Raw genomic sequence first — 12,266 nt, forward strand, 5'->3', positions numbered from 1 at the left:
GAAAAATCAGCTCGTACTCAAATTCTGTTCCAGATGTTTTAACTTTTCTGACAGAAGCATTTGAAAAGAGAGGTTCTCAAGGGACATTGAAGTCCTACAGATCCGCTATCTCGTTGCTTGTAGGGCCAGAGCTAGCTCAGAATTTTAGGTTAAAAAGATTTTTTAAGGCAATGAGTAGATTGAGGCCGTCGAGGCCTAAGTATAGTTCAACTTGGGATCCGAAGATGATTTGTAAAAAAGTTCTGGGTAAAGTAATGCTTATAAAGGCTCTTTATTACTTTACTTTCGTTTTATCGCCGTAACATGCGTTGAACATCTACAGGTTGATCTCGAGAAAGAGGCGCGTAATACAATTATTTGTTTCAGCAGAGACAAAAGAGAGTTATATACTTTGAGTCCTCGATACAACACATTCAAAATAAAATCCCAATAAGAGTAAATAGCAAACGTGAGAAGAAAAATGGTTTACATAGGTACACCGTCCTACCTTGAAAGATTTGAAGAAAAGAAAAACTGGGTTAAACGATTGATTCCGCGTTCACGCAAAGAGTCTTCATTACCGTTTATTACGAGCCCCCCTCTGAATACCACACGTTGAAGCAGTCGCGACAAAATTCCAATGAGGAGAAAACGTAATCGCGGGAATGGGGGGGGGGGGGGGTTTGCAGTGAAATAGCCAGTCAGGTGAGCGGGCAAAGCAGGTAGAAAAACATCCTTGGCGGTTTCGAAGCGGGCGAGTTCGGGAGGGCTAATCAGGGGCAAAAGAGGAAGACAAGCAGGCGAGCAGGTAGGCAGATAGGCAGGGTAGCAAGGGTAGGAAGAGAGGAAGGAAGGGCGCTTGCGCGGTGATACGGCCGGGCTAGACGCGAGAGCCGCCACTCCCGAGCGCGTAGCGGTGTAGCGCGGGTGCTGACCGAGTGTCCCTGTGAGAAGAGCAAGAGAGAGTGCGACAGCGAGAGAACGGAGAAGAGAGAAGAATGTCCATCGTCGAAGGAAGGATCCCGTGGAAGCGGAGCCTGCGGCAGGGCATCTTCGGCGATCAGGCGGCCCCGACCTTGTAGAACGAACACGGAAACGAGGATTGGATTTCCTACGAAGAGGATCGCTCCAGGCTGTCTCCCTCCTCCGCCGAGCCTCTGTCGTTCCCTGTTCCTCGGAAACATCCCCGATCCCTTTATCCCAGGTGAACTTAAAGGTGAACGAGGAGCTCGTCTCGCCCTAAGCACGGGTCGCCGAGGAGAACGCTCGCGAAACTGTGCCTCGAGGAAGTTCGCGACGGACCCTCGCATCCGACAGCAACCGTCATCGCGAAACCGTCGCTAATCTCTCGGGGCGTGTTGTTGCGGCCGACGTCAAGAAACCACCCCGTGGCCCGCATCGTCGACACGAAGACGACGCGTGACACGAACGAGAAAAAAGGAGAAAGCCCGCATACGCCTACGTCGAGTGTCGTAAGTCGGAGGGGAGAGAGAGAAAGAGATCCGTAGAGGATCTTGTGATAGAGTCGCGGGTGACAAAGCGGAGTGGTCGCTCTCCATTAGCTCGAGAAGGACCCATACCTCTTCCCGAGGCTCGGTCGCGAGAGATCGTGTGAGGTGATTCGATTTCGAGCGGCGATACAGTGTTTCGAAGGGTCGAACGCGAGTGACAGTGAGGGCATAATCGGGTGAAACAGAAGTTGCACCTGACAGACCGAAGCGCGAAGAGAGTAAAAAGCACGGAAAACCGAGGAACGAAAAGCGGACTGAGAGAGCAAGACGGAGGTAGGAGGGCGGGGCGGGTGGGTGGGAGGAGGTAGGGAGGCAGGAGGAGGAGGAGGAGGAGGAGGAGGAGGAGGAGGAGGAGGAGGAGGAGGAGGAGGAGGTGGTGGTGGAGGAAGAAGGGGGGTGGGTGAGACGCGGACGGCACGCAGAGAGACGCCGGGTCAACGCGCCAGGTAACAACGCCTCAGGACACCCGCTGACGTCCTCGTCGAGGTCCTTGTCGTTGTCCTCGTCGACAACGTGAACGGCGACGCGTCGTGGTACCCAAGAACGCGGACGAGCCGTCTCGTTCCATGGATAACATGAAGTCCTTCCACGCCGCCTCCTGGAGCTTCGCCCTCCTCGCGGCCACGGTCGCGTTGCTGCCCGCCACGCATCGTGCCCCGTTCGCCCAAGCCGCGTAAGTACATCTTTCGTTTGACTTTTCTTTCGCTTGTCCTCGATGTGTGTCGTGTTAACCCTGGAAAGCTAACCATGTCGAACGGTTTCGTTAAGACTGACCTGGCTCTCTGTAACACCAGTAGGAAAAAATCAATAAGCATCCGGTAAAATGGAATTTATCGAACAATGCTGCGGTATATGGTTTGCTACGTGTAAACAAGAAAGGATGGGATGACGTCCGAAACTCACCAGGCTCCTATGTTGGGTGCGGGGTGGCTTGGGGAGGATCCTGCATCGATTCGATTTCGATCTTGTTTCGACACGATCCATATCTGTAGGGCTTTGGTAGATCTACATTGGGGAGCATTATGATAGTACCATACATAGTTTAATTCTGTAGTTACGGGTCTATTTAGAATCAGTTCACATCCCAGGAAAGACTTTTCTACATTACTATCTATATCTAGGCTAACATTCATTTTTACATACTGCATTGATACGATGTCTCTTCTGAGAGGACATCGTAAGTACAGGCAAACTTGATTAGTGATTACACAGGGTAAATTTATGGGAGCTTAAAATTTGTAAAAGTGTATGATTATTTCAAGATTTTTATTCAAGTCTCATGAAAAATCAAATCAAAATATGGTACATGTATTAAGATATATATAATAAATATGAGCTTATGTTACATGGAAGAAAAATGTGTGAATAGGCTACACCTCAAAAAAGCGACAAAGAGCATTTGTATAAGAAAGTGAGATGTGGGAACATATTTTGTGTAACATGGTGGAATTTACAACGTACAATTATTACAAACATGAAGTTTACTTGTAATTTATTAAAAGAAGAATATTAAACAAAGTCCTATCTCTAACAAGCTTCGTAGATATAGATTCGTTGTAATAGCCATCTGGTTAATTATTGATTCATTGTAATGGAGATTAGGTTGAGGACTTAGAAGGTCGCCACTGTAAGGTATATCATTAATTTCTACACGTAATATTATAAAATCAATTGCATGAAATTATTATATCCTTTCAGCTCATATAGTTGACCTCTTTTCATTCCTACTCCCCGAAACAATTTTTCAGAAATATAAATCGTGGTATTGTTATGCTCCCCAGTGTATGTTGGTTTCGATTGCTGATAAATTGGTTCCATAGATTGTTCTGTAACGAGGTAAAGTTGCTACTTGAATTCGTGTCGATCCATCCCTTGGCTTCATTAGAGGGAAAGTTCTTGAAAATTGAACAAGATTCCCGTTGCCCACTATTCCGTTAGCGGTGCAAATTAATAAAGAATGGATCCCTGCAGGATTCAACGTGGTGTAAAGGATTCGTATCTGTCCTAGTATCTTCTTAATTTTTGGCTAGAATTTGCTAATTTACACGTTTGATCAAAGGTATCAACACCTCCTGTGGTTTCACTATACAGGTACATTCCAGGCCTCATACCGGGCTCGGTAAATGTATTATACATGTAGGTATACATGTAGGTATACATGGCTAGTGTACGTGGTAGATAGCATAGCTACTAACTTGTTCTCTTTCGGATAGCGGGACATCATCCTAACTTGATTGTCAACACAAAAACCAGATCTTGGGACGATATTTTTCTGCTAACGTAACGTTAGAAGTTCTGTTCTTTATTATTAGAATGTTTCTATAGCTAGATTCTAGCTAGAGTTCGACTGTGAATGTCTGGTTTTCTATAGTCTATTATCTATAGTTTCGTTACGACTGGTGCTGTGGACAGTTTTGATTAAATCACAAGAAATGTCACTGGTAAATCGTGACTGTGAAATAAAAATTATAGAATTAAGGAAGAAAAAGATCAAGAGACTTTCCAGTGCAACACTAACCATTTACACTTGCTTATAAAATTCCAAACTGTTCCTATTAACATTTTATCTACCAGTTTATTTACGATTTTATATTCTAACATTGTTTCATTCATTCTTGAGAACTTATGCATTACACCTAATATATTAAAAGTCTTATTTGTTTCCTCAATTTAAGCATTGCAAGTAGCCAACCAACGATATAGTCAGCCCTTTGGCCTACAATTACGAGTGAGACTCGTAGTATGGAATTTGGGCCATAAACAATAAGCACGAATCTGACTCGTAGTACTTTGTTTGGTCTTCCTACCTTCTTGTTTACTATGAACAAGAATAATCGAAAGATAACGTGTAGGTCAAGAAGATAATAGGTTGTAGTAGGTAGACGCCGATATTAAAAAGCCTATGAATACGCTCTCAGTAGACGAAGCGTTAATAATATTAAAAATTGTTGCGGTAGTTTTAACCGAAGAGCGTGAAACAACCGGGTGCGTCTGACCCATGGTTAGCTTTCAAGGTTCAAACCCTGCCCTAACCATCGATCCTTGAACTCGTACTTCTCGTTCAGTTTCAGTCTAAATATTAAGTGTAGGAATTAATACAGTGCCTGTGTATATTCAATCATTTATAACTCTAGTTGAAATAGAAATATTCACTCGTCATTTTGTTATGTTAAAGTATCAATCTTTCAAGTTCTCGATATGATCTTCATTGCAACGAATCACGGTAGCCATACAATTTTGCTTATTATTCTTCTTCTAACAGGTATCGAGTGTACTTGTTAATTATAATAATTGTAGAAGAAGAAGAATAATCGAAATTTTATGCCCACTAACATTTATTGGGTTGATTCGTAAATAACTTCCACTGCAGGTAACAAATAATCATACTTTCGAAGAACCTCCTACAGGTAGAAATGTTTTAATTGCCTGTTAAATAACTAAGATATATTATATAATAACATTGTTGAAAATAATTGTTAATAGAGAATCTGAAGTTATTTATGAATCAGTCCAATACACAGATGCATTATAATAGTCATCAGGTTGAGAATTTATTCATTCTAATAGAAATCAAATTGAGGACTTAGTAGGTTGCACTGTGATATACCAAAGTGACAAGTAAGTACATCTGTTTAAGGTTACAAATGATTGAATATTAAACCAAAAAATTAATTTCTGGATCTAGCACATATAATCAACAACCGACGGACACTACAGTGTCCTATAGCGTTTATATCGGAATTTCTATTCGCGAGTGGCATAATCCAGCTTCTGACAGCTACGTGCCTTCCCGGTCCGAACTCAACGCGATCCGTAACGGGGAAGAAAAGTCCGTCGTCTACGCTGGTAAGCAGGCCGACGTGGAATACGCGAGCAGATATGTATCCCAGTGGTCTGAATCGATAGCCCACCGAAACTATTACGCAGACATCTACCGCGTGTGCGGGTGGTCTGTTCGAACCTCGCGGTCTTTCGAATAACTGAAGTTGTCAGCCGCAACTGGGGAAGAGGCGCACACGCGCGCGCGTCACGCCTAACCGAAAACACGGGGCTGGTTCTTGAAGAATCATCAGCGTCTTCGTGACCCCGCGCGGACGGCGGTTGAAGTTAATCAACGCGAAGCCCCCCTGGTACGCCTAAAATACCGCACTGTAAATCAATAGATGCGCAGCTGACTCTACGGGTAGCTAGGCACAGGGATTTAATTAATGATCTATAATCCTATATCTCGATTACATATTTGCCAGTGGATAGCCATACGTGCCAGCCACCCAGGGCCGGGAAATTGGTCGATAAACGGCTTTAATGGACGACAAAACGAGGTCTGAGAGAAAAGTATCCGACCTTTGTTCGTAAAAAATAATCGTATTCAGGTACGACAACGTTAAGTCAATCTTCTAAAAAGTAGTCCTCTTGAGCTACCACGCACTTCTCCCAAACGATTCTGTCGGTGTTGGTGACAGTGCTGAAATGGTTCTTTTGAGGTTGTACGTAGTTGGTCTTAAGGTTCTCTGAACTTAAATCTGGTTACTTTCAGTCAAAGAAGATATAAGTTACAGTGGAATAGGTAGCCTAAAAGATAGTTTACCCTTATAAGTGCTGACTGGAAAATAGAGAAAGTAAATAAGTAATTCTGTTAAAAGAAAACATTGTTGAAACAGTCGTACCAAAATTCTAATGAGAACAAGATATTAAGCGTAGAAATTCGGTGCTACACATTTATAATTATATTTTACGTAGAACTCGTCATTTTATTTCACAGTACCAACCTTCAAGGGGTATGGCGTAATGTGTAGACTGCGGATTTTATGCACTTGTGACGTACAGTATAGAAAACCTTCCAACAAAATACATAATACATTTTTAAAAAATTCTATGACTAATATAATAATAATATTATTTCATTTTGTATAAGTACATGTACCTTCCTTTTTCTTTAGCAAGTATTTAGTACATTAGTTTTATATGTTTATTTATTTATTGTCGCACCAGCTTGTAAGCTATTAACGATCACTGTGAGTTACATGTTCAACATTTATATTCATATGTGAGTCGTAACATAATTAAAATAAATACGGAATGAGTTATGGGTAAAATAACTAATTCTTGAATCTAACTGTAATTATAAATACTGTTTAGCATTAAACGTATATTTTAGAAGTTTGTAGTGTCTTGTTAATGTTTATAGTATATATCATAAATGCATAAAATCCCCAGTCTACCAATGTATTTATTTAAAAAAGAACATTTTCAATGTGCTACGAGTGGATGTTGGTCCACAGTGTCGCGTAGAGCATTTATGCGTTCCGCGTTTTGGACCATTCCGGCTCAAGTACGATTCCTCCCATTCCCACGTGCCCAGAGACCACGTACACGCGAGACATCTATCTTTGACACGGCACCGCCCGACAATACGTAGCTGAGAGAGGGTGTACAGAGCATCCCCATCACCCGCTGTCTGGATGCACGTTCGTGATTGCATGTAAATGAGCGGAAACATGCAGCTACGTTGCATGCCCAGACGTACGGCACACCAGCAGGCGCGCGCTCTTTCAATGATCACAATGACGCTACCCCTCTGTGACTCGAAGACGACGACAAGGCGCAGTCTCGCGCCCTAATGGACGCCGCGTGTTTAACGTCGCGTTTAAAAATTCATTTATCGAGCGATCATCGTCGCATCGATCCTTCGAGTTCCTTTACTGTTGCACTCCGCGTTCCTCTTCGTACGAAACGTTTGTCTATATCGGGGTCGTGGAAATCATGTTTCGCAGGGGTGTGACTTGGCGGTTTGCGATAGATTGCAATTAATCAGCGACGATTTATGGGTAAGGGGTGCGTTTGAAGTTAGATTTCGCAAGTTACGTAAAGTAGACATTTGGGATTAAAATGAAATTAACTTTCACAAATTTTTCTTTGTTTGGTATTAACTGTTTGGTAGGATATGTGTATGTGTAAGTAGGGCATCTCCAGAAAAATAATCATTATAATAACACATTGAATTTTAATGTACATAAATATATGTGATTAATCACGTATCTATTCGCACAATTTTTTGTAAATAATTTTCGTATAAAATTTAAAAACCATAGAAACTTCTCTTGCATCGTTATAATTTTTAATAGTATTTTATTCGGTTATGAATACATTGGAATAGATCAATAATCAAATAAACCGTAATGCATTGTATGTTATTGACGTCAACGATGAAATACAAATATACGCAGATGGCATCTGCGAAGAGCTATGACAGAAACAAGTATAATTTATTTTTCCGATTAAAAACTGTAATCGATGTTGTTTTAATATGCATATATTGAATATTCTCATGTATTAAGAAGCTTAAAGTTTTAACAGGTTTTATAAAGATGTACAGGAATATCTTTATATTTATTTTGCTGTGAATTAAATTCAGAATTAAATACATTCGAGTATTAATTACACTTTTCTTGTTCAATAAACCAAACATTCACCAAATAATAATAATATTTGATAAGCTTATTATTGTCATATATAGTTAGTTAGTTAGTTATAGTTTATCTAATCTCTAATCTACATATAACAAAAATATAACAGAGTTGACATATTTTTCTATAACGACATTATTTAAAAGAATCGTCACATGTAATTATAAAGTTCTACATTTATTTTTTAAACAAATCTGAACAAAATAACAGAGATTGAATAGTAAAAGTAAAATATTTAAATAATTTTCCATGAGGAGTCGTATGATTTTGTTCTTTAATGAAACACAGATGCCATGAAAAATATCTAACCTCTATGGAAGTACACACGATTACAATTAAGCGTATATGGGGTTATTAAAAAATCAGAATCGAGAAACCTCTGTTGGAAAATCCTTTAGTGTGTACGCAATACGTGATCTCCGATCCGCAGCGGCTGCAGTGTTCAGCGTTTAATAACCGAATAGAATATACATTTAGTTAATAAACGCAATGGTGTGCGAGCTGCAAGGAGGCTTGGTCGGTAAGCAGTCAGTGTCTAGGGAGTGACAGCGGCACCGTGAGAACAATGGCGGAGCTGAAATTAGTTGTACCGGCTCATCCCTTCTCGCATTAACGCGCAATCCAGTCGCCTGGTATATATGTAATCCGCTAACGTTTCTCCAACCCGTGCGCCTGATATCGAGTGCTATTTTCCGACAATGTTTAACACGTTCACGTATCAGCCTCCGTGACAGCTTAACCGGTTGCAGTAACAGGGATTTTCTTCAAAACGTATCGCCAACCGAGAGAGGCATTCAACTTCTTTCCGCGACGGGGTTTCATCCAATCGATTTCGATAATCTTGACGAAAATAATCACATTATAATAATTGGATTGTTATAGTGAATACAGGTTATAATCTTGATACTTATCCGAAATAGTGCATTAGCTTGTGAAATTAGACTGGCGTGAAAAAGGAAGTTTCAGTGATTGTGTAATTGTAATTAATGTTAGGATAATTGTAAAATAATTGTAGAACTGTAGAACTGTCCTCTGCTCTGTTATATTTCTATTGTACGTAAATTATAGTTTTCCGTATAATTCTGGTCATACGCATCTAATAATAAACTTATTTAGTTGAGTTTGACTACTATGATCATATGAAACACTTTTAAGAATTCTGTGAGATTTATGATAGAAGAATTGGAAAAAATAAGATGGAAACCTAATTTTAGTGGAGGTGTAACTAACCCTAGGATTTCTTGTGTTGAGTTTGACTTCTACGATCATTTGAAACACGTCGCAAACTTGAATTCGTTCACGTTGTTTATTAAATTATCACTTTTAAAAAATCCAGTTGATTTACAATGAAAATTGTAAAAGTACTGCTATCGGAATCTCGTTGAAATTTAATCCAGACATGTTCAATGTCATACTGATACAGCAAAAAAAGAAAAGTAGAAGAAAATAATAAAAATAGTCGATATAAATTATCAAAGCTTCCATTTTCGTTACTAAAACAATCGTGGAATTTTACACATGTTCAGTCTGAAATTACTGGTTTCGAAAATAACTATTTCTGATGAAATTTCAATACGAAATCGATACGAAATTTCGATATTTTCAAAGCTCGAACCACCTGCAAAGCCAACTGAACTCCTTAAAGATAAACCGCGTACAGAGTTACATTTAAAGAGATAGAGTACTTCAGAAGTTTGGAATTTCGACCTTTTTTGATTTTGAAAAATTTCTTAGTACTATGTGAATCGATAGAGCCCTTACTCACAATTACATTCTGAAATCCCTTACTGCTGCAGTCGTTTTTCTCCAAGCGTACTGCTTTGTACTTCAACCAGATTTTTCACAGAACGCAGTTTTTCAAATTTGTATTCAAAATTGTAAAGTAACAAATGAACCGACTGATTTCAAATTTTAGCTGCAGCTATCTTCCACATGTCTAGATTTTATAAATAAGCTGCAGATTTGATACACTTGTAAAAGAAGCTAATGTAATAAATACATGTCAAAAGGTGTGTGTACGTATGGAAAACGAAAAAACATTATTATATTAATAATAGAATATATTCAACATATGTTCTGTATATTCTGCATATTCTTTGTATTTTGCTTAAATTACTATACGCCATAAATATAATACATAAAATCTTCAAATTAGTCATAAACCTTTGAAATGAGACAAAGTGTTCGTTTCTCACGTCCATACATTTTGTTTTTTTTATATATACTATATATCAAGGAAGTATATTTACAAATATTTTGCACGTCTCTATACTACGCGTCATATTAGTGATTAATGTCATAGATATATTACCCCTTAACTACACAAATTGATTAATTCCACCAGTCACATAAAAATTGTAACATAACTGACGATTATTTTTTGGCTATTCTTTCTTATGAATGTTATAGAGTCAGATGAAAGCTACATCTGTATTTTTGCATTCTACAATATTTCTTAGAATTTATATTATAAGGGGAATTTCGAAAAACAATGTACATTATTTAGTCGCATTTCTCAACTTTTTGCTCTATGGAGTTCATCGATTTCTACAGTGAACGCTCATATGTTCAAAGAGTGAATCATGAATAGCCTGTGGATGTTTATATATAAATTCATATTTTCACAAATACAAAGAAGAATTCAAACTTTGAATGTATGCCTCATTTTCTAAACAGTACAATACATATATTATTCTCGATAATTTATACATATTTCCACTTATTTGCACTATATTACTATTAAACATTAGAATAAACCAGTTAAAGGAAAAAAAGACTTTATTGAAAGGATTTCGGCGCCCAATGTCCTCGATGGACCGAGAACAAGACAAAAGCGCATCGTGCCGCAACAATTTTGGCTGGTAGCGCCGCCTAATCCGAGGAGGATGGAAGAGGGTAGTTAGGTATAGTCGAAGGGATTATCAATATTTACGCTCTTCCAGCAACCAGAGTTTGGGTCGTTCCACCTGTTTTCTCCTCGAGGGCCGTGCCTCTCTGTAGCCTCCTCCAAACCCCTACGAGTACCAACCGCGGACGTTCTGTAGTGTGGTATCGGTGATCGCAGTAGAGCTCTCGAGCAGGAGGGTGCTCCCAACGTGGCAGAGCTCCAAATCCTCCTACGCTGCCACCCTCTCGCACCGCTGTCGCTGCCACCACCCTCTTGCAACCCCGCCAACCGTCTTCGTGGACCACCGACACACAGCAGACCTCTTTTTCTTATCGAGAGGAACAGCCCTTTTCGGACTTTCCGTCTCCGTCTTCACCTCCCCATCTCCCCTCACCGCCGTTTCTTGATCACCCGGACCAAGCTCGACCCGAACTCGCACATTTGCCCACCACCTTCATTGACGTTTTCCTCTTTCCTGGGGGCATGCCCGCAAGCGTGTCGTGTGCAGTTCCACCCGGGCGGAGCAGAAACGTCTTCGTGGATAAGTGTGCCACCGATTTTCGCCATTAGGTACGTGGCCGATTAATAGTTGAGACTGGGCATTAGAAATTAAGTACCCAGTCTTTTTAAACGGTTTGTTTATTGCAAACAGATGAAGAATTGGGGGCTGATGGGAATTTCTTACTAGAGCAGCTATTAAATTATCTTGAACGCGTGAGAAACATAACTGTATTCAATAATTTTTTGTAAGAATTGATATAGCAAAAGATATTTATTAACATTTTTTCAATATAAAAGAAATTTTCGTTAATGTATTGTTGCCCTTATACATCGATAAGAGAGCATAATGATTAGACTGTGGATATTTATCCATTTATGGGAAGCGTAAATATAAAAAAATATAAAAGATTGCGAACAAATGCATAAATATACAGTCAGTCTCGTAAGTATTTGTAGCCTTTATGTTCATTAATGAAATATGTCTAAATTAAATGATAGATTTGATGTTTTAACATTTTTTAAACTTTTCATGTACATATACACTAAAATATAAATGCAACTGTCCATTAACGATGAAAAGTACAAAAACCAAGAAAATAAGTAGAAGAATACTATACTATAATACTATAATACTATAACATTTCATACGAAAAAATTGTTTCAGAATACAAAGGACTTAATCTCTTCATGTATCCAGTTAGCTCCATAAGTATTCCCTATGTCTATTGAAGTAATTTGTATAAGTTAAACGATAGGGTTGATGTTTCCAAATAAATGTTTCATCATAGATGTATACATAAATAAACATTAAACGTGTATGTATCTATAACGAAAAATTGATTTGGAAACATCAAACCGATCATTTAATTTAGACAAATTTCTTCAATAAACATAGAAAGTACTTATAGGACTGACTCTATA

General features: G+C 39.1%; 1 protein-coding gene across 11 annotated transcripts in view; it reads left to right on the forward strand.

Annotated features, from left to right (window-relative positions):
- The first annotated feature begins 1,887 nt into the window (after window positions 1-1,887).
- The window catches only part of LOC128895084 (gamma-aminobutyric acid receptor subunit beta), a 234,612-nt gene continuing 224,233 nt past the window's right edge, over window positions 1,888-12,266 (forward strand). For all 11 annotated transcript variants that reach the window (XM_054157331.1, XM_054157333.1, XM_054157334.1 and 8 more), the window contains exon 1: window positions 1,888-2,163. In XM_054157331.1, the coding sequence (XP_054013306.1) occupies window positions 2,057-2,163 (107 nt within the window). In that variant the 5' untranslated portion in view covers window positions 1,888-2,056. The remainder of the gene's footprint in view (window positions 2,164-12,266) is intronic.

Source organism: Hylaeus anthracinus, unplaced genomic scaffold (genome assembly GCF_026225885.1).
Source record: "Hylaeus anthracinus isolate JK02 unplaced genomic scaffold, UHH_iyHylAnth1.0_haploid 4, whole genome shotgun sequence".
In the NCBI taxonomy this organism is placed as follows: domain Eukaryota; kingdom Metazoa; phylum Arthropoda; class Insecta; order Hymenoptera; family Colletidae; genus Hylaeus; species Hylaeus anthracinus.